Below are 23648 nucleotides of genomic sequence, written 5' to 3' on the forward strand. Positions count from 1 at the left end.
TGAGCATCATACGTATGAATTAAAACTGTGAGGATAATTAGTTGACTCATACTCTTCAGGGAAGTCAATAAGACATGTGTAGCTGATTTATGTAGCTCCTGATAATCACAAGCTTAGAAATCACAATCAACTGCTCCTACAGATATTTCCTCCTCTTTCTGAATCCATAAAATGCCTTCAATGACCATTCAATTTCCTGAGCACCCTCTTCCTCTAAAGCAGGGGTGGGGAACCTTTTTTCTGCCAAGGATATTTATAACATCATTTGAGGGCCATACAGAATTATCAACTTAAAAAGTAGCCTGCTATATTTGGTCAAACATGTAATTAACTCACTCCTAATGCCTTGGCAGGGCTAGACCAAATGATTTCCCCATCTCGACGTTCCTCACCCCTGCTAAAGGAAAGGGGGGAGATGAATTGTCAAAGATACAATTTACATTTTTTATACTATAAAAGTTGCTGCCCAGTTGTGATGATAAAAATCCAGGTAATCAATGATTCTCAGAATTTTTACTCCGTAACAGTATATTGCTATACTTTGTTTAATGTTCCACTTTGCCTTTTTTTTAGAAGAAAATTTCAACCTCAGAGAACATATTCAGGCACAAAAGTAAACATGCTTAAAAGCTAACCTGCCAAAACTCAAATTCTGACCTCCTAAAGACACTACTGAGGCGGGGGAAATCCTATATTGGTAACAAGGAACAATATAACCATGCAGTGCTTAGCATCAGGATATATTTTTAACAGTAAATGTTCACTTTTAAAATGATATTTTAACAACGCTTCGGTTATGCTTCAAATATGCCTACATATGACATTATCATGATAGTTGTATATTTTCAAACATGTTTAATGCAAAAACTGTAAATTTGTTTGATTTGCTAAATCCTTTCTAGAAACATTTTTCAAAGTTTCTGAAACACTGTAGTAAAAGAGAACTAAAATTTCTCATTAAGGAAAAGTATCTTTTGTGGGAACCTAAATTTAAACCTTCCATTTGAAGTCCTAAACATTTTCCACATAGGAAAACTGTAAGTGTACATCTTAAGAGTTTCTAGAGCAATCAGCAAAGGCAATGTTAAATTACCATGCCTCTCTAGACAAACAGAGGAGCACTGTACAGAGACCCTCACATTTGTGGCCCTGTGTATTCCCTGTGGGCAGTGCCAACCCACTCTCTCCCCCGTAATGACTCTTTGTTTTCACTAAGTCCCAAAAGGCTGGTGAGAGCTAGGCAAAGAGAAGGGGGGAGGGGCGGATGGAATGCAGCTGCAGGCTATGAAACAATGCTGAGTCCATATATTTTGTTCCCAGTTAGAATAAAAAGTGGATAGCAGTTGGGGTGGAGGGGACAAGGAGACAGAACCCAGAATAAGCAAGGTTGGGCCACATATCCCACAGTTGTCAGTCTGCAACTTCCTCCCCTTTCACCCCTCTATCTTCTACTCTATGAAATCCAACAACCATTCATTTGGGTTAAAAAGCTTATCTGCTAAAATTAAAATACCTATTAAAATTTAAACCTATCAGTCATTTATATCCAAATTAGTTTTATCATGAATTATACTCAGGTGAGGATGGAATAGGGAGAGAGAATGGAGCTTGCATAGATAAACTGGGGAAGCTGAGACAGACAAGCTTGGGGGAAGTAGTAGAATTCAGAAAAGGATGTACAAGGTTTCAAATATAAACTGCCTGCTTTGCAATGATGCCTACAGCCTGAGAGCAATTGGTAGGAAAACTATATTCCTTAAGACTGATGAAAGCTGCATATGTCTGCATGAATCAAGAATTTGAAAGCCTGCACATATTGGTTCATCATTATTCAATCCAACCTGGTGTTCCCTAAGAAAATGTTATTCACTTGCATTGCCCTGGCATCCATGTTCTAACTGGGAGAGAGACTTAAGGGAAGAAGCAGACCCAAAGTGGCAGCTGCTAGTGAGGGTCTTGCCCTCTCCTCCTTGACAAGCTAAGGGGAGGCCTGCATAGTAGGCCTTATAAATTCTGAGACCTAAAGTAATCACATAAGTTGGTCTGAAATAAAAACTTTCCATATAAAAGCAAGTCATGGTGAGTAGTCATGATCTAGGCCAGCATCTTCCTTGACAAAGGTCAATCTTTACCTTAAATGAGCCTGTCTGTTATTGTCTTTTTTTTTTTTTTTAAATATATTTTATTGATTTTTTACAGAGAGGAAGGGAGAGAGATAGATAGTTAGAAACATCGATGAGAGAGAAACATCGATCAGCTGCTTCTTGCACATCTCCTACTGGGGATGTGCCCGCAACCCAGGTACATGCCCTTGACCGGAATCGAACCTGGGACCTTTCAGTCCGCAGGCCGACGCTCTATCCACTGAGCCAAACCGGTTTCGGCTGTTATTGTCTTTTTGCATCTAGGATAACATACCTTTGGAAAATTAGGGTTAATTTCCTTTTACCAAATCCTTCAGGGCACTATTTCCCACCAGAGCAGGAGACTACAGAGCCCCTCATTGTTATTGTTATTGTGTTAATTGTTAACTATCCTATATCCACCTATGAAAAAGAAGTGTATGTCCATTCCTTTTACTTTTTATCCAAACCCAGAGATTTCCTGCTTTGTTTTCTCTAGTCTCCCTAATCACCAGCAAATTTCATGTAACCCATCTACATCTCCCCCTTTGATTCCGATGTATATAATAAGTGCTAAAGCTAGATGTGCTCTCCCTCCTGGGAGCATGCCCATGCCTTTCTTCCCTCTCAGGTGTGCATCTCCTAAACTCTAAGGGTACCCACGAGACTTACAATCAGGGGAGCAAAGGGCAGTGGCAGCTTGTCCTGGGCTAACCCACTAAACCTGTCTCCAAGGCCCCCTTTCCTCTGACTTCCCAGTGAGCCAAGCAGCCCCACCTAGGCTCTCACCAGTTGCTTCTTCTATCCTAAACCCTTCACTATCCCCAGGTTTAATAAACATACACTAAAACAAACAAACAAAACAAAACAAAACAAAACAAAACAAAAACCTGCCATTTTTCCAGAGCATTTTCTCAATCCATTGAGATTTTGCTTCCTGGCAAGTGTCCTCAGTTTGGCTCAAATAAACTCATAAAATTCTTACAGGTCTAGGTGTTTCTTGTGTCAACATAACCCTTTACTGTTTCTGTGGAGCCCTCCAGGGTACATGGACCCAGGGCCTGCCTCTGGAACATCTCTTACGATATAACTAATACCATTAAAAATTTCCAGAAAACTCAAGAAGCCTTAAGTAAACAACTGAAATGAACACCTCAAAAAAACAAAACAAACAAACAAAAGAAAAAGAATCAGCATGTGCTAAAGACTACCTAAAAAGCTATAAAACACAATTCAGGAGAACCTTGTTCCAATTATAATCCCATTCATGAACACTCGGTAACTTGGGAGAAAAAAAAAAAAGGATGTTCTTATAAAGCTATCATGTAGCCAAACCGGTTTGGCTCAGTGGATAGAGCGTCGGCCTGCAGACTGAAAGGTCCCAGGTTCGATTCCGGTCAAGGGCATGTACCTGGGTTGCGGGCACATCCCCAGTGGGAGATGTGCAGGAGGCAGCTGATCGATGTTTCTCTCTCATCGATGTTTCTAACTCTCTATCTCTCTCCCTTCCTCTCTGTAAAAAATCAATAAAATATATTTAAAAAAAAAAAAAAAAAAAAAAAAAAAAAAAAAAAAAAAAAAAAAAAAAAAAAAAAAAAAAAGCTATCATGTAAAGCTCTGACATCCACACACAAACATCTCTTTCAAGTTAGCATTACACAAAATTTAAAAATACTCCTACTTGGTGTTGAATGATATAACTAATCTCGACTCTTGAAATGTTTTCAACTTATAAAGTTTAGAAAGATTGGATTTATTTACATTGAACTTTGCATTTTGTGACATGATAAAAAGTCATAAGTATGTAGATTTATAGTAAGCAGAAATATAATCTCCCCGCCTCCCCAACTTGCCTTTTCTCTATAGGCTAAACTCTATTTACAGATATTCCAACTCTCCATACTATACTATACAGAGACAAATTCAGAAATGCATGTTAACTTAGATGAAGGAATGACTGTGTCTATTTATTTAATATTAAATATTAATAATAATAAATAATACTGACAGTACTGTAAAGTCTATCATCTATTATAAACAAAAATTCATAGGTGCATTTTATTAGGAGTTATCATTTATTATGTTTTTAAATGCACAATAAAATAGAACTCGTTGTTTATTCTGTGTACTGGAAAAACTCAATTTTCTATCTATACATTTAATTTCCTAGTATGTACAATCAAAGAAATTAAATAGAATAGTTGTTAATAAAAACAATATCACATAATCAGAATTTGCCTGAAATTAATAATTCTTTATAACTTAACTAGAGGCCCGGTACATGAAATTCGTGCATGGGGTGGGGGTTGTTCCTTAGCCCAGCCTGCACCCTCTCCAATCTGGGACCCCTCTTACAATCCAGGACTGGTGGCTCCCAACTGCTCACCTGCCTGCCTGCCTGATTGCCCCTAACTGCTTCTGCCTGCCGGCCTGATCACCCCCTAATCACTCCCCTGCCAGCCTGATCGACGCCTAACTGCTCCCCTGCCGGCCTGGTCACCCCCAACTGCCCTCCCTGCAGGCCTGGTTTCCCCTAACTGTCCTCCCCTCGTGGCCTGGTCACCCTTAACTGCCCTCCCTTGCCAGCCTGGTCACCCCTAACTGCCCTCCCCTGCCAGCCTGGTCACCCCCAACTGCCCTCCCTGCAGGCCTGGTTGCCCCTAACTGCCCTCCCCTGCAGGCCTGGTCACCCCTAACTGCCCTCCCTTGCCAGCTCGGTAACCCCTAACTGCCCTCCCCTGCCAGCCTGGTCACCCCCAACTGCCCTCCCTGCAGGCCTGGTTGCCCCTAACTGCTTTCCCCTACAGGCCTGGTCACTCCCAACTGCCCTCCCTGCTGGCCTGGTTGCCCCTAACTGCCCTCCCCTGCAGGCCTGGTTCCCCCCAACTGCCCTCCACTACAGGCCTGGTTCCACCCAACTGCCCTTCCCTACAGGCCTGTTTGCCCCCAACTGCCCTCCCCTGCCTGCCTGACTGCCCACAACTGCCCTCCCCTGCTGGCCATCTTGTGGTGGCCATCTTTGACCACATGGGGGTGGCCATCTTGTGTGTTTAGAGTGATGGTCAATTTGCATATTACCTCTTTATTATATAGGATTGTGGTAAACAAGACATTCTCATTATACTTTGTATATGTTACATTGCAATAAAATGGTTAAAAAATGCAATTACCCATGATTTGCAAAAATCTACTGTCAATAAGTATATCTTAACTATTTTTTAACTAAAAAGAATATAATTCAAGTGTTGTAAAGGTGTCAGAAATTTACATTTAGTCACAAAGTTCATAAAATATGAGTACAGTGGGGCCTTGACTTACGAGTGTCCCGACTAACGAGTTTTTTGATATACAAGCTGTCTCTCAGCCAATTTTTTGCTTTGAGTTGTGAGCTAAAATTCGGGTTACGAGCCAGCTTCAGATACCCCACCCCTAGTTGGCGCAGCGAACATCACAGTGAATGCCACAACATCAGCCCAGCATCAGGTGTCTCACTTGTTCACTGTTGATTTGACATATGAATAATCTGAGTTACGAGCTCCGTCACGGAACGAATTAAACTCGTAAGTCAAGGCCCCACAGTACATTAAGAGGCACAGGTGAAAACAAATTTTAAGACTTAGGTAAAACAATGTATGAAAATAATAGCTTTTCTTGCTAAATCAATGAGTACTCACCCCTTGGAGCCCTTGGAACTGAATTGAAGGTCGAAAAGGAATTAAGTTCTGTTAAAAGAAACATAAGAAACAAACAGGTCAAACTTGATTACTGTGACACAGAATTAAATGTTTAAACTTTAAATCTGTGCATTTGGTCAGTGGTATAGTCTGTGAAAATACCTTTTCATCATGTACTTAGGTTTACACGTCATTTTATTAAGATGCCTTGATGAACAGTAGCACACTATTGACATTTCTCTGAATAACACAACCAAAGGTATCTTTTGGCAGTATAGCTGATCAGGTTTTTTTAAATGACTGATACAATTTGGTAAAAATATGATGAGTATACAAATTCAATTTTACTAGTACATTGAAAAATCATACTCTGGCTTAGTTTCTTCATACTTTTTAAAATATATTTTTATTTATTTCAGAGAGGAAGGGAGAGGGAGAGAGAGAAATATCAACGATGAGAGAGAATCATTGATTGGCTGCCTCCTGCATGCCCCCTACTGGGGATCAAGCCTGCAACCCCAGGCATGTGCCCATGACCAGAATAGAACCCGAAACATTTCAGTCTGCAGGCCAACGCTCTATCCACTGAGCCAAACTGGCTAGGGCTCTTCATATGTTTTTAAAAGTGGTGGAGATAGGGAAGATATTTGGAGGAACTTTGCAAAACCCTAATAGGACATTAGAAATATAAAATTTAAAAAAATACTTAAAAATTAAAAGAAATATAAAATTAAAGTATTTGAGATTGAATGATTGTTTCTATTTTCTCACAGTTTACCAGAGACTAGTTTTTAATTAAGGGTCAAACAGGTTACCAATTTTCTCACAAGATGCTCACTAGGAGAATATTATGATACTACAACAATATTTTGTTTTGTAATGAATTCTCATAGCTTTAATATTTTAAGAAAAGCTGTAATTATAAATATCTACCATAGTCTCAGGCATGATATCCTATATCTACAGTCACCAGTATGGTTTTCTATGGGAATGCTTTTCTAAATTGTTAACAGAAATTCACAAGGAAATCAGATATGAGTAACATTTAATAATAACATATCAACCTGTAAACTATTCCTCATATCCTTATATCCAAATACAATACAGTGGGGCCTTGACTTACGAGTGTCCCGACTAACGAGTTTTTCGAGATACGAGCCGTCTCTCGGCCGATTTTTTGCTTTGAGTTGCAAGCTAAAATTCGGGTTACGAGTCAGCTTCAGATACCCCACCGCTAGTTGGCGCAGCGAACGTCACAGTGAACGCCACAACATCAGCCTAGCATCACGTGTCTCACTCGTTCACTGTTGATTTGACATATGAGTAATTTGAGTTACGAGCTCCGTCACGGAACGAATTAAACTCGAAAGTCAAGGCCCCACTGTACACAAAAACAGAAACAGTGGTTTCTGGTTTCATATTGATCTCCAATAAAAATAAAGCCAGGCACCCATGTGCCCCTCCCTTCAGCCACTGCACATTACCTGCAGATTTAAAAGTTTATTAATCAGTATTACAATAAACTAAAGAGTTAGATGAAAGGATGAGTACTTCTTAAAAGATAGATTATCTAAATACAAAAGCACATGGTAGCATTAACCATTCTATTATTATTTTATACTAGAGGCCCGGTGCACAAAAATTGTGCATGGGGAGGGTCCCTAGGCCTGGCTGGCAATCAAGCCTGATCTGTGGGGCAACCAGCAGGGCAATCAGGGTCCCCGCTCATACCTGCCTTGGCCTGGTGCTGTCCGCTTGCCAGCCCCGTCCCGCATTGCTGTTGCCGATCGCTGTCTGTGGGGTGACCAGTGGGCCAATTAGGGCCCCCACTCGCACCCGCCTTGGCCTGGCGCCGCCCGCTCACCTGCTCCACCATCCCGCTGTGGTCCCACTCTTATCGGGGCCCATTGGGGCCAGCAGTGCCTCCACTGCCACCTGCTGCCAGCGCCGCATTGCCGACGCCTGCCATGTTCCATGCTGCCACCTGGTGGTTAGCGCACATCTAACTCCTGGTCAGTCGAACTCCCGCCCATGGGAACAATTTGCATATTAGCCTTTTATTATATAGGATAAATGGATAAACATCTTGGAAAAAAACATTATAATAGATACTATTATCATTGTTTTACTACCTTAAAATGATCACTAAACTTTAGACTTATCAGCAGGCTCAAAGTAATACTTGTAACAAATTCATTTTTTAGTGTGTGAGAAGTGGGTTGTTGTCTTTTTTTTTTAAAGGGAAGATAAAAAGATGATTGAAATTGTAAAATAATTTTGAATAGTGATTCATTCTAAGTCATGGTCTTTTATGAATATACAAATTATAGATTAATGCTAGAATTTCCTTAGAGAAAGAAAACCCTACCCAAACCTACCTTTCAGACCTAAACTTCTTCCTGAACTAATAGCAATGAGCCTGGAGAAGCCTAAAGAAGTCTTTCTTCTGTAGAAGTTGCCCTACAATTTGGGTAACACAGGTCTAAGCTCAAGTTTTCACAATATTTCCATCAGTCCTACCTCCTGGCTCTCCTTTCAAATCACAAACATTGAACATTTCTGAGGCTGGTTACATTTTCCTGCCTTACTCAATGACAGCAAAACTGGCAAACACTAAACCACCCCACTTCAACCCCCAAATTGGCACCTCTTTCCTACTTTTTTTATCAAGGGTACTTCTATCTTTTTAGTTCTCCAGGATCACAACCATAAATTTATAGTCTTCTCTCTCTTCACCCCCACCATATTCTATCAGTCAATTATAGGCCACTAGAATCACATAATTCTGAATCCAAGGATAATATAGTTAACTAGAGGCCCGGTGCACGAAATTCATGCATGGGGGTGTGTGTGTGTTCCTCAGCCCAGCCTGCACCCTCTCCCACCGGGATCGGGTCTAAATGGGCAGTCAGACATTCCTTTCACAATCCAGGACTGCTGGTTCCCAACTGCTCGCCTGCCTGCCTGCCTGCCTGCCCCTAAAAGCTTCTGCCTGCCAGCTTGCTCATCTCCTAACCACTCCCCTGCCAGCCTGATTAATGCCTAATTGCTCCCCTGCCGGCCTGATTGCCTCTAACTGCCCTCCCTTGCACGCCTGGTCACCCCCAACTACCCTCCCCTGCTGGCCTGGTCACCCCTAACTGCCCTCCCCTGCTGGCCTGGTCACCCCCAACTGCCCTCCCTTGCCAGCCTGGTTGCCCCTAACTGTCCTCCCCTGCAGGCTTGGTCAGCCCCAACTGCCCTCCCCTGCTGGCCTGGTCACCCCCAACTGCCCTCCCTTGCCAGCCTGGATGCCCCTAACTGTCCTCCCCTGTAGGCTTGGTCACCCCCAACTGCCCTCCCCTGCTGGCCTGGTCACTCCTAACTGCCCTCCCCTGCTGGCCTGGTCACCCCCAACTGCCCTCCCTTGCCAGCCTGGTTGCCCCTAACTGTCCTCCCCTGCTGGCCTGGTCACCCCCAACTGCCCTCCCCTGCAAGCCTGGTCCCTCCCAACTGCCCTCCCCTGCAGGCCTGGTCGCCCCCAACTGCCCTCCTCTGCCAGCCTGGTCACCCCTAACTGCCCTCTCTTTCAGGCCTGGTCTCTCCCAACTGCCCTCCCCTGCTGGCCTGATCACCCACAACTGCTCTCGCCTGCCGGCCATCTTGTGTATTGGAGTGATGGTCAATTTGCATATTTCCTTTTCATTCGATAGGATGCCCACCCCCCTTAGGCAATGTGTCCCATTACTAACTAAGCTGGGACCAGAACTCAGGACTCAATCCTCCTATTTTGTCATGCTGCTTTTCTTCTACTACCTGGTGTTCCACACACATCTGCTATGGGAGATTCAAGAGTGTGGGGGCCTATTCCTTCATGCCAGACAGTTCACATTTTAGTTAGGGAATATTAGAGAATGATTAAATACTAGGCTAAGTACTACCAGGAGGTGTAGTAAGGACTCTCAAAAAGGAAAGAAGATTATGGGTTATACGATATACTAGAAAAGCCAAAGATCTTGTGGAAAGGGTGGATCTTGGGTAGCAATTTAGAAAATACTAACTCCAGGGAGAAGTGCTCTGCCTGAACAGAAAAGCAAGGAGACAGGAATGAGTACTATGTGGGCAAAGGACAAACGTCTCTGTGTGTAGAGTTCTTTCATACTTGAAACACTACACAAAGGGTAAGAATTGGACCTGGAAATCCCTGTCTAATCTTTCCTTGGGCTGAAAATTTGTCTTCAGTTTTGCTTCTATCCACTACAGAATAAATAGGACAGTCAGTAATTTAAATTTCAGACCTCTGGGATTTCAAAAGATTTATCACCCTGTGAAATAACCCCACCCTAATCCTTTCCATTACCCTCTCAGGCAGGGCCTTAGACCTGACAACTAATTGGAGACTCATCTAAGTTTTGGAACAAGAGAGGGAGTTGCTGGAAGAAGTGTTTCAGGGAAAGTAGTCCCTTCAGTCATGTGTAAGAAAGATGGAGATGGACGGATTGTGGCTAGGATAAAGGATTAGCTCCAGGGGATTCTTTATTTGGAGATACTCTGGTGAGAAAGGCCTAAGTTAGTATTACTTCATCTGGAACAAGCATTCCGATGGAAGAAAGATAAAATGTGCTAAAAGTTTGACTACCAGGCACCAAAGAAAAATGAAGTGAAGGTGGCTCCAGAGGTCCCAATCATCATCTCTGGCCAGTTAGCTCCAAACTTCCTCAAATTAAGCTTAGTCTCACCTTTGGAAGCCTCTGTCTGTTTCAAGCCCCTATCACCAAGTACCTAGATCAGGGGTGGCAAACCTTTTTTCTGTCAAGGGCCATTTGGATATTTATAATATCATTCGCAGGCCATGCAAAATTACCAACTTAAAAATTAGCCTGCTATATTTGGTCAAATATTTAATTAACTCACCCCTAATGCCTAGGTAGGACCAGACCAAATGATTTCAAGGAGCCGGACGTTTCCTACCCTTGATCTAGATCAGTGGTTCTCGACCTTCCTAATGCCGCGACCCTTTAATACAGATCCTCATGTTGTGGTGACCGACCCCCAACCATAAAATTATTTTTGTTGCTACTTCATAACTGTAATTTTGCTACTGTTATGAATCGTAATGTAAATATCTGATATGCTATATGTGTTTTCCAATGGTTGCGACCCACAGGTTGAGAACTGCTGATTTAGATAAAGGCCTTCCTCCCTACTTTCAATTCCTTCCAAATTCAAATAGCTAGCAGAAGCTCTCTCAGACACCACTCTCAGCATGTGTCACAGCCTGCAATGGGTCCCATCAAGGCAAAGCAAACTCCTCCACATAGAAAATAGACCTGCCGCCATCTACAGGATCAACCAATTTCATACTACACTTCCTCTAAACTGTGGTTCAGCCATACTAACCTTTTTGTCTGTTTGTTTTGTGAACATTTTCTTTTCTATTATTCTACCTTCTTCCTGTTCCTTCAACCTGGCATACCTTCCCAAACACATTTTGCCAATCCATGTTAATCACTCACTTAACATTCAAGTTTAAGATTAATTTCCTCACCTAGGCCTTTCTTTGGATACATCAGGAATGGAAGACTTAATGCGTTTAATAACATAAGGCAGGTAAATGTGAGACAGAGTGTAAAGCAATAAGGAGTGAACAGCTGAAGAATAAATGCCCAACCTAGAGAGGATTCAAATTTTTAAAAGTTAAATTTTTTTCAGGCCAAAAAAAACACTGCTGCCACCATTTTGCTAATTCTGACCTATACCCACTTTGAATTAACTCCTGTTAGCTGTTGTTTTTCCAGATGCCTGTGTTTACGATTCTACTACGTTGGGGATATATTTTTTCATAGATTGTCTTACTCCTAGTTATAATGAAAGAGAGGAATCTAACACATATTTAGCTTACAAGTATTCATTCTGCATTATGCTCAGCTAAAAAAATAATATAAAATTATTTGGCCATGTTCTCTTTAAATATGTGGTACACACTATATACTTGTATACCTTACAGATTACTATTCAGGGTTGTATAGACAAAGCAATACAACTATGCTTTACATCAATTTAGAAACTTTTAAGAGTAATTTTGACTTTATCCAGTTTTTTTTTTTTTTGCCTTATCACTGAATTTAGAACCTTACCTCCTGATATGCTTATTGTTCTATTTGTATTGCTGATTCTTCAACAAAAATGATAGTTCTGTTTATATAGTTTTGTAATGCACAGAGCATTTTTGTACCCATTGTCTCAAATGAGCCCTCTAAAACCAAATCTGGGTGGTAAGAAGGTATCATTATTCCCCATTTCAGAGGAGGAGATAAATGAGTCTCCAGTAGGTAAAGTGTGTTGCTTAGGATCATCAAACTAATGATTAGCAGAGCTGGACCTCAAATCCAGCCACCTGAATCCTTTTCTTTTTCTTGCCTCTATAGCCAGTTATCTCATAGTGCTGAGTATTTAAAAGCCCGTATGCTCATTCAGTTATTCTGGCATTTTGTTCCCAAAGAAAATGAATTTCATAAAACCACTACAATTTCCAAAGTTCATTTTCTTATTAAAAAATAGGTTTTGAACCGGTTTGGCTCAGTGGATAGAGCATCGGCCTGCGCACTGAAAAAATAGGTTTTGGTCCTGGCCAGTTTGGCTCAATGGTTAGAGGATCGGCCAGAGGACTGAAGGGCCTCTGGTTCAATTCCCAGTCAAGGACACATACCTTGGTTTCAGTTCAATCCCTGGCCCTGATCAGGGTGCATGGGGGAGGCAACCAATTGATGTGTCTCTCACGTGGATGTTTCTCTCTCTCCCTCTCTCTCTCTCTCTCTCTCTTTTTCTCTCCCTCTCTCCCCCCTTCTCTTCCTCCCTCCTCCCTCTCTTCCACATTGTCTCTAAAAATTAATGGAAAAAAATATCCTCCAGTGAGGATTAAAAAAATAATAGGGTTGTTGTTTTTTTTTGCTATAAGGACCATGTATAATAAATATTTGTGCTAGCATTTTTCATTTATGAAAAATAAAAATAGTTGTGTGCTTATCCAAACTGGAAAACTAAGATTACTGTTACTAAAAAAACTCCCTTAAGATATCTGACAACCTAGAAAAGAAAAATACATAAGAGAATCTCAAATGCTTTATTGATTTTAACCCCAATTTTAGATTTTAAAAAATGCAAAAGGCAGCTAGAACTCTATGCCACTTATGCATCTGACCAGTGTATTAATGGGATAGCTACCAGGAATAAGTTCTAAGAGTCAAAAAGCAAATGATTCAAGCAGTTAATTTTTAATCTAAATGGTTTTAAGCCTAACTGCACAAACATAACCTGAATTCACTGTACATTTTTAAATGATCATGTAAATATAGGTGGCCAAATATGATATGGCATGTTTTAAAATAATGTTTAACTCACTAAGTACATTCCCATTACAAATAAATTTCAATAGGGCTTCAACTTTTGATTTTTTAGCTTCAATTAAATAGTGACACCAAACAGCTCTTTTAAAAATCAAGTCCTCTAGGGTTTAACTGAATAGTAGTCAATTTATAATCTAAGTAAAATTGTGATCAGGTATCTTCATCCAGCCAAGAAACAATGCAAACTGGAACTGGCTAGGGAAACTCCTTTTGACAAATGCTTCAATAACCTGATAAAGGTGATGTTTTGCAATCAAAAGGTCTGTTAAGTTCTTAGTCCAAAGGCTAACATGGGCCAAATAAACAAGGTTTAAGTTTACGTGGGCTGAAAAAAAAACAAAAGCTTCAATTTTCATAGAAACGTAGATTTATTTCGATAGAGACATGCTGAATACAAAGGGCTGAAATAAATGAGTAATCATTAACATAAAATAATAGAACATTTTAATAAAAATTATTTTTTCTTGAACACTAGCTTACCAGACACTGACTAACTGCACAAATTAATAAGCGTAATGCAAATAAACCTATTTTTCTTGTTCTCTGAAAGCAAAATATTTCCTGTTGCACACACCAAACAAGTCAGTCCAAGACTAATGGGTTGGCTGCTAAAATATTTGCTGCTAGTATTAGTGGAGAGAAATGATTCGCCTGCGCATAAGGCGCGTAAGGGAAATGAATGCAACACGATTATAGTAATCAGTCATTAGCGATCGTTATAGTTCATTATTAATAATTATGTATAACAGAATATTGTAAAAATTAAGTTACGAAATTTTTGTTAAACCGTTTCTTACATATTTATATTGGCTGGGCCGAAAAAATATTCATTGTGGGCCACATGCGGCCCACGGGCCACAAGTTTGACATGCTTGGTGTAGGCAATGCTAAAATGCTCAAAAGTTTGATTATACTCTTGACATGTGCCATTACATGCCAATTCTACTGCAACAAAAAATTGTTTTATGTCCACTTATTTTCAGGGACTATTCCTCAAATATATCGGGACTATAAAAGTAATATGTAATTTGCTAAGTAATCTTAATTTTACTGAGTAATATTAATTTCTGACATAATTCTTTTAGGGTGAAAGAGAAGGAGCAAAGCTCAGGTTTCTTTGGAATTGAACAAAAGAAAGTTACCCTATAAAAGTTGTTATAACCATCTCTTGTTTGTTTATATATTACTTATGCATGTAGACAAATTAAATCTATGGTTACTTTTACTCTATCAACCACCATTGTTTTTGTGAATATACAAACATAAAAAATGGCATTCTTGCCCTAACCGGTTTGGCTCAGTGGACAGAGCGTCGGCCTGTGGACTGAAAGGTCCCAGGTTCGATTCCCATCAAGGGCATGTACCTTGGTTGCGGGCACATCCCCAGTGGGAGATGTGCAGGAGGCAGCTGATCGATGTTTCTAACTCTCTATCTCTCTCCCTTCCTCTCTATAAAAAATCAATAATATATATATATTTTTTAAAAATGGCATTCTTGGTCTAAGAAAGCGTGATTTCTCTAAGAAAACCATTATAGAGATTTTTTTTCTAACTTTATTCCCTAAGGTTAAAATACCTTCCGCTTCCCTTCTGAACCCATCATGGAACTTTAACTCAGTTAACTTTTGAATTATTCTTGAACTACTTAAGAATTCTTAAATTATTTAAAATCAACAAACCAGCATCTATTACTAGTAAACACCGAATATTTACCTGAATACTTAAGCTGCCTTATAAGTTATGATAAAGGCAGCGCTAAAAAAAATTCCAAAGTCAAAAATAGTTTTGGAACTTTACCAAAACCAGAACACTCTATAAATGGTGAGTGCTTTAAGTGGGGTTGTTTTAAGAAACAATTATAGCTACCTACTCACTATTTATTGAGTGCTTAAAATGTGTCAGGCACTACAATCATTTTTTATTAACACTTCTGGGAATATTCAAAACACTCTTATGGGGTGGTTACTATTATTTCCACTTCTTGGGTAAATCTTATGAATTACCTAAAGTTACATAACTAATAAATTATCTGAGATTCAAACCCTGGCCTGTCTCACCTTAAGAACTGTGTTCCACCCATACTATATACAGCTAGCCTCTCTTGCCCCTCCTTAAAATAGTTAATATCTATATATATAAAATGCTAATATGCTAAGTGTCCATCTGACCGGTCACTATGATGTGCACTGACCACCAGGAGGCGAGCGCTCAATGCAGGAGCTGCCGTGATGCACAATGGCCTTTTACAAAGAAACAGCAAAGTGGACCTGGTGCCCACAAAGCAACACTTGGCTTCCACCAAGTGGGACACAGGCCCCACCACCACCCCGGAGCGACATATCATCAAATCGCAGCTGACGCTGTTGAGACCCCATGGCACAAAATGCGGCCCACAGCCCAGTCCAGCCCAGAAACGGTAGCTGTGAGCACTGGGTAATGACATCACGTAGCAAGGCCTGGCTTCCTCTCCCTAGTGACTAGCCTCCTTGGAGTTTCTTCAGCCTACGAACATGACTTGCTTTATAGCCAGGTACAAACATTTCACACTTTAACTAAATGTCTGTGAAGCGTTTTCCTGTGCCTCATCTCATTTGATCCTCACAGAAGTCCTGGAGTAGGTAGATAGGAGACTCGGTGAAATCCTATTTTCTTTTCATTAGCTGGAAAACGGAGCTTTAGAAAACTTAGAAACTTGACCCGACTGAAAAGAAGTAAGAAATGGTGGACCTTGAAAATGACTTCAGGTTTTCTCACTGTGCAGAATATAGTCGAACACTGCTGCAGTTAAATATTTTACCCCAGGGGTCCTCAAACTACAGTCCGCGGGCCACATGCAAATACAAATATTGTATTTGTTCCCGTTTTGTTTTTTTACTTCAAAATAAGATATGTGCAGTGTGCATAGGAATTTGTTCATAGTTTTTTTTAAACTATAGTCCGGCCCTCCAACGGTCTGAGGGACAGTGAACTGGCCCCCTGTTTAAAAAGTTTGAGGACCCCTGTTTTACCCTTTGTTCTCCCTGCATGATCTACAATAATAATGTGCTTTGTGTTGATATTTACTACTGTGTTGCTGACAATTACCTGAAGGAGAAATTGGGGTGTTTCACTGGGCTGGAAAAAGTTTAGCTACATCAGAAAGCAGGTCTAATTAAGCAAGTTTATTCTATATATATAAAAGGCTATGTTGACTCGCACATGTGCGATACATATAAAGCTCTCACTGGCACCAATTGCATGCGTGTGTTCCGATCTGTCATTGTTGATTGTGAATTTGGTTGAAACCTCTATTATAGAGAATCGGCGAATAGCGATATTAACCCTACCAGACCTGAGGCCCTGAACCTAACTGTCCGCTATACCTGGGCTCCTGAGCATTAAAGAGAAAAAACCAACATGATATAGAAAAATGTTAGTTACATGCAAACAAGTGGTTAGAATAAGATGGAACTTGGAGACATTGTAGAAAATAGGTCTAGGCAAAGTACCGAAAATTAGGTACAGTGGTATAGCGGCAGATTCGGAAATTACCGAAAAATTGGTACAGTGGTCTGGTAGGGTTAAAATATTTCTTCTCATTAATTTCCTTTCAGTGTGCATGAATTCGTGCACTGGCCCACTAGCAGTTATATAAAATGTGAAACATCTATCCGCCCAGTATAGCTCAGCGGTTGAGTATCAACCTATGAACCAGAAGGTCTCAGTTCGATTCCCGGTCAGGGCACATGCCTGGGTTGCAGGTTCCATCTCCATAAAGGGCATACAGGTGGAAGCCCACCAATGATTCTCTCTCATCACTGATGTTTCTATCTTTCTCTCCCTCTCTCTTCCTCTCTGAAACCAATAAAAATATATTTTAAAAAATAAAAATAAAAAGTGAAACATCTGAAAGCTGGATATTAATAACAGATAAGGACTGAGAGCCTTTGAGGGGATCACTAGTTTTGGTTTTGCACTACAGCTTAAGGAAAATATCAGACACCTGAATTTGTTTTCACCTGTGCAAGTAAACAGCAAAAAGTATTTATTTCTGGCCATCACAGCTTTGAAAAGAGTGAAATATAAAAAGGCTTACCAAAACAGTAGTGAGAAGAGGTCAAAAACTTAATATAGTTAACACAATTCTTGTTTTAAAACATAGCTTCTGGCAAACTGTCACTGATGCAGGCCAAATTTTTACAAGCATTACTGTTGTCTTAAATCTTCCTATTTCAAATAGCTCTTAAAGGAACATAGAAGGCAAAAATCTAATCTGAACCAGCTAAAAAGTTAGTTACTGTGAACCAGCCTTTAACCAATAATACTTGAAGTATAACATCCTATCACTTTTTTTCCAAAAGAGAGCTTAATGTGGGCTTTATCCTATACTAAATGCCCGGTGCACGGGGGAGGAGGGTCCCTCAGCCTGGCCTTGTACCCTCTCCAATCTGGGATCCCTCTCACAATCCAGAACCACTGGCTCCTAAGCGCTCACCTGCCTGCCTGCCTGATGCCCCTAACTGCCCCCCTGCCGGCCTGATGGCCCTAACTGCTCTCTACTCCTGGCCTGATCCCCCTAACTGCCTATCTGCTCTCCCCTCCTTGTCTGATCCCCCTAACTGCCTATCTGCACTCCCCTCCTGGCCTGATCCCCCTAACTGCCTATCTGCTCTCCCCACCTGGCCTAAACCCACTAACTGCCCATCTGCTCTCCCTTCCTCTCTGCGCCTTCAGACCCCAGCTCAGGAGTGCTGAGAGCTCTCTGCCAAGGCCCCATCCCCGTCCTGACGGCCCCCTCCAGGGTGGTGCCAGGGCTGCCCCTATCCTGACGCCCCCACTCTGGGCCCGGCAGCACAGTAGACTTGTGCGCGCCTCCGATGGGGGGGCCTCAGGGCCCGTCCTGACACCACCCCTCCAGGCCGGGCGGTGCGGCAGGCCTGTGCACACCTCTGCCAGGGGGGCCACCCCCAACAGCAGCCTCATGTTCCGGTGGCGCAAGTCCCCGCCCCTGTCCCTGCCCACCAGCTCCTGTGCACGCACAGCCTGTTGAATGGTTGTGATTGGGACACAGTTAGGACCAATTAGCATATTACCTCTTTATATATGTAGATAATAAAACCCTAATATGCAAATCAACCGAACGGCAGAACGACTGGTAGAACAACTGGTCGCTATGACGAGCACTGACCACCAGCAGGGGGTGAGCAGCAGCGGCAATCGGGGGGGGGGTGGAGCCTGCCAGTGCGGGGAGCCAGGCTGCCAGCCAAGGTGGGTGCCAGGGGGGCCGCCCGATCACCCTGCCCGCTGGTTGCCCCACAGAGTGAGGCGATGACCAGCAGTGGCTGCAGGGGGCGGGGCCGGACAGTGGGCGGCACCAGGCCACCAGCCAACAGAGGTGCCAGCAGGAGCCGCCCAATCACCCCGCTCACCCCACAGAAGGCCCTGATCGCCAGCCAGGCCTAGGAACCCTACCCTATATATTGGGAACAGTCTCTTAGATTTAAAAATTAAAACCTGGCAAGGCTACTCTAACATTGAAAAAACAGGATGATGCAGCGATGACATGCATGGACTTTGGCTTGCACATTTTGTGGTTAGCCCTGATTCTGACACTTATAACTGTGTGACAAAGCCAATTACTTAACTTCTCTCTGTTTCAGTTTTTCCACCCATAAGATGGGAAAAATGGTACTACTGCCTCAGCAGGATCATGTTATGTACTACTTTTTAAAAAAATATATATTTTATTGTTGTTCTTTTTTTTTTTACAGAGAGGAAGGGAGAGGGATAGAGAGTTAGAAACATCAATGAGAGAGAAACATCAATCAGCTGCCTCCTGCACACCTCCCACTGGGGATGTGCCCGCAACCAAGGTACATGGCCTTTACCAGAATCAAACCTGGGACCTTTCAGTCTGCAGGCCAACGCTCTATCCACTGAGACAAACTGGTTAGGGCTGTACTACTTTTTATAATCAGGGCAAAAATATGTAGCTACCCATACAACAGCAAGATGCCTTTCACCTGTATGAATAGTAAGGTCACTGGTGCATGCAGCATCCCGGATTGAGAGGGATGTCTGACTGCCAGGTTAGGCCCGCTATCCCCTGAGGGTCCCATATTGCATGCAGGCCAGGCTGAGCCCCCCTCCTCCCTCCCCCCCCGCCCCCGACATGTACACTGGGCCTCTAGTAATTGTATACTAACCTTACATGTCAAATCTGACTATAAATGAAAATGAAGATTTATCCCCTGGGATCATAATCTCTAGAGCAGAAATGTAAGGAGAAGTGATAAAATAAGTTTGGATTCAAAGATGGAGATTATTTTTAAATACTAGAAATTGCTAAAATGAAGCATTAAAAGCAATTTTACAAGGGAGCTGTTAGAAAGGTAAAAATCAGAAAACTACATGATCACACTTAATGTTTTAAAAAGATCACTCTGGTTGCTGCGTGGAGAATAAATTATGGGAGGAAGAGTGGAAACTTGGAAACTAGCTGGAAGTCCATGGCAGTGGTCCTCAAGAGAAATGATGGTGCCTGGGACTTGAGTGGTGATGACTGATGGAGTTAGGTTTTATTTTGTTTTTTAATTTTTTACTAGAGGCCCGGTGCACGAAATTTGTGCACTGAGGGGGGGGGGGGTCCCTCAGCCCAGCCTGCACCCTCTCCAATCGGGGATACCTCAGGGGATGTCCAACTGCCGGTTTAGGCCCAATCCCTGTGGTTAGACACCCCTCTCACAATCTGGGACCGCTGGCTCCTAACCACTCACCTGCCTGCCTGCCTGATTGCCCCTAACTGCCTCTGCCTGCCTGATCACCCCTAACTGCCCTCCCCTGCAGGCCTGATCTCGCCCCCAACTGCCCTCCTCTGCCGGCCAATTTGGTTCTGATTGGTCAGTTTCTATGCCAGTCAGCATCAAAAGCTTCTCCTCCTAGGCAGCCATTGGCTACTTACATTCACCCAGATTTGGTTCTGGTTGGTCAGTCTCTATGCCAGTCAGTGACTCTGGGCCTATCAACGGGGCCTGATCAGAAAGGTGGGGCTGATCAGCAGCCCTGTGGAGGCCTGGAGAGAAATGGAGGCAGGGCTGTTGGCCAGGCTGGGAGAGAAAGAGAGGCAAGTTCTGATCAACGGCTGCCACAGAGGCTACGGATCAGACCCCTGCCCCTCTCTCTCTGCAGGCCTCTCTCTGGACCTGATCTGCAGCCCCTCTTGGCAGTCAGTGCTTGGTTGGGTGCCCTCAGCGCCCCAATCAGTGCTAGGTCACCACGCCAACCCAGCACTGACTTCTTGTATGGTCAAGCTTTCGGTCCTTATGACCCTGGCTCTTTATTATATAGATTCCAGAAACATTTATCAAGTATATATACTATGTGCCAGGCAAACTGTCAGATGGTGTGCAATCACAAATTAAAAAAATAAAGTTTAATTGGGTAAGGAAGAGGCAGATATGTAAGCAAGCAAATACAATGAAGTGATTTAGTGTCATGAGAAAAGAAAGGGGCAGTCAAATCGTTGTGGGGAGTGAGATCTGAAAGATGAGTAGGAATTTTCCAAGCAGACAACAGCCAGATGTGAGTGTGGGTTAGTTTGGGGGAAAGACATTTCTGATAGAGCACATTGAAAAAGGGCAGAAATACAAAACAACATTGTTATAATTGGTTAGAACTGGAGTACAATGTGCTCTGAGGAACTTAATGAGAGCTGTGTCTGAGAAGGCAGGAGCCTGAATATAAGGGGCCGTATATTAGGCTAAGAAGCTGGTCTTCATTTGCTTGGTGATGGGGATGATGGAGTTAGATTTTAGATGACTGAAGACTGACAGGACTTGCGGATGGATCAGTCAAAAAAGAGACACATGAAGGACTACTAGTTAATCCCACTTACAAAAATGCGAACACTCAGGAAAATGTAAGTTTGAGGAGTAAAATCAAGAATTGTGTTTGGATCTGCTAAGTCTGGGATACCTATTAAACTCTAATAAGGAGGTGAGGTGTTGGAAGTAAATGCTTGGAGTTGGAGGGAGATCAGAGTTAGAGATAGTATTTGGAAATCATTAACATAAATGCATTTAAATTCATAGGGCTAGATGAACTCACTTAAGGAGAGTGAATAAAGAGAAGGGAGCTGGAACCTCTAGGATTCAGGGGCTAGTGACGCAGAGGCTAGTCAGCAGAACAGAGTGAGAAAGATTGGGCTAGGAGGCAGGAGGAAAATCAGGATAATTTCTAACTGGAGAGGTTGGACAACAGGATGGAATGCTGCTGAGGGTGGGTAAGACAGGCACAGAAAGATGACATCGGACTTGGTAACAAGGGATCTAGTCAGTTGCAGTCTCAGGAGTGTGGTGGAGACAACCCAACTGGAGTGGGCTGAGGAGAGGATGGGAAGTGAAGAAGCAGACACTGCTTCTCAGGCACATTCTCAAACCTAATTATTCTCTTTATAGATGTCCCTCTTGAATAAAGAGTTTATTGAATTTTTTTTCCCTATGTCTGTACTTTCTTGATGGCAGGGTCTGCCCATAACATTAATCTTTACACCTCCAGTGCCTAGTTCTATGCCTGGCACATGTCAGAAGATTAATAAATGTTTGTTAAATGAATCAATGAATATTTGGTAGTTATAATTCTGACTCCTACCTCTTAATCTTTTATTAAAGAAAAAACATCTTAAAATACTCACCTGAGTTTTTATTACATGGCTATGTTTTCCGGTTCTGAGGCAAAAGGGTTTCCAATAATTGAAAACAAAAGCAATGATACTAAGTAAATGTTATTCTAAAATATGCTAACACTTAAATTTCCAGGTAAGCATATTTAGATTCTAATGTATCTTAGTGAATCTTATTAGAAAGGACAAGCCTGGCTTCACCCTTGAACAAGCTCACTGTTCAGTGAAAAAGTCTTCTAGCCAAGATTATCTCATGGACCATGAATCAAGCACCCATAACTAGACCATGATAATGTGTATGTATGACAAAAGCATTATGTACTCATGATGATCTTTTGTTTTGTTTTTCACAATGAAACTGTCAATCAAAAAAGAAAGAAGATAATTAAAACACTAAAACAGAAATGGAATTAATGTAGAAATAGTGAAAACATTGACCCTTTCAAAACCTTTAGAAATCATTTCAAAATGATGCTTGAAATGTACATCCAGGTGTATTATAGAGAGTTACTTAACATTTCAATAATCTGCAGGGACAGAAACTACAGGTCTCATCTTCATGTTAAAATCAAATTTTCCTTTCATATTATCTGTGTTCTATGATGGTTTTAAGTGCAATTTATAGAGAAGGTTATGGAATAAAGGAAGTCCATAAAAATACAAACAACACTTTAAAAATTCCTGCTTAAAACCATAAATTTCTTCCACATAATAATTCCAATTTTCCCTCAAATTTCCATCCAAATGTAAGTTTAAATGAAATATGTAAACAATATATTATTGTAGATTAGCCTCAAACCCCGAAATATACTTCTCAAATATAAAACATCTAATCAAACCTAAGTCTCTTAATCACCAAACAAAAGACAGAGTGAATGCTCATTAACATGGTACATATCATCTTTTTATCTCCAACCCCACCCTACTCTCCCAACTGCTTCTGATTTTCCTTTTTCTACTAAGGTTCCTACTCCTGCTAGTGCTGATGGCTAGAAATCTCAATTCAACCCTATTCCTTTAAAACCTGTTGTTAAATTCTATAGATTCTATTTATCACAAGCATCTACTTTACAACAAAATTATCTGGTCTGAACCACATACTTGTTTATAACTTGTCTATTTCCTTCCAGATTTACCTTATATTCATCATGTACACTGAGGCCAGAATAATCTGAAAGCATAGCTCAAATCACCTTAAATTTCTACTCAGCCTCACCAGTCTTGACAAAATAAAATCTAACCTGCTCCAATCTGCCTTTCCTCTTTAAATACAATTACATTTTCCTCCTTCCCTCCAGATTAAGTGGAACAGGGTCTTCCTTACAATTTTCGAAGCCTGTTATAGCTTTTCTACTGCTGTCCTTTCCATGCTTGTGCCATTCCCTTTGTTGGAAATGTGGTCCACCATCTAGTCTTTGCCTGCTCAAATCTTGCTAAAATCCTTTAAGACCCCAGCATGATCTGTAGATCGATAACATACAGGATCCCCCCAAAAGAAAAAAAAACTATGGCATTTGTCTAACAATCTAGCTCTATGAAACTAGTAGCCGAAAGCTCTGACTGTAGAGACCTATTCAAGGTGGTAATTTGATTCATGAATCTTTTAAGGAGCATTTCCTAATTAATTTAGATATAATTGAGCAAGTATATTTATAGATGGGTAAATAAACTAGAAGGGAGGGAGGGAGGAAAAGAAAAGAAAAGAAAAAAACCCAGAGCAATTCTTCCTGGTAAATTTAACCTGAGTTATGCACGCATCAATTTCAGCTTCTATTTGGCTATGGAGACACGACCATTAAATTATTAT

The 23648-nt window shown here is 41.5% G+C and overlaps 1 protein-coding gene across 1 annotated transcript in view; it reads right to left on the reverse strand.

The window, feature by feature from the left end:
* Nucleotides 1-23648, reverse strand: part of ELL2 (elongation factor for RNA polymerase II 2) — an 86471-nt gene that overhangs the window by 57296 nt on the left and 5527 nt on the right. The window contains exon 2 of the mRNA XM_070412362.1: nucleotides 5798-5845. Coding sequence (XP_070268463.1) covers nucleotides 5798-5845 — 48 coding nt within the window. The remainder of the gene's footprint in view (nucleotides 1-5797; nucleotides 5846-23648) is intronic.

Source organism: Myotis yumanensis, unplaced genomic scaffold, assembly GCF_028538775.1.
Source record: "Myotis yumanensis isolate MYYU_CA2020_CCGP unplaced genomic scaffold, mMyoYum1.0.hap1 SCAF_4, whole genome shotgun sequence".
NCBI lineage: Eukaryota > Metazoa > Chordata > Mammalia > Chiroptera > Vespertilionidae > Myotis > Myotis yumanensis.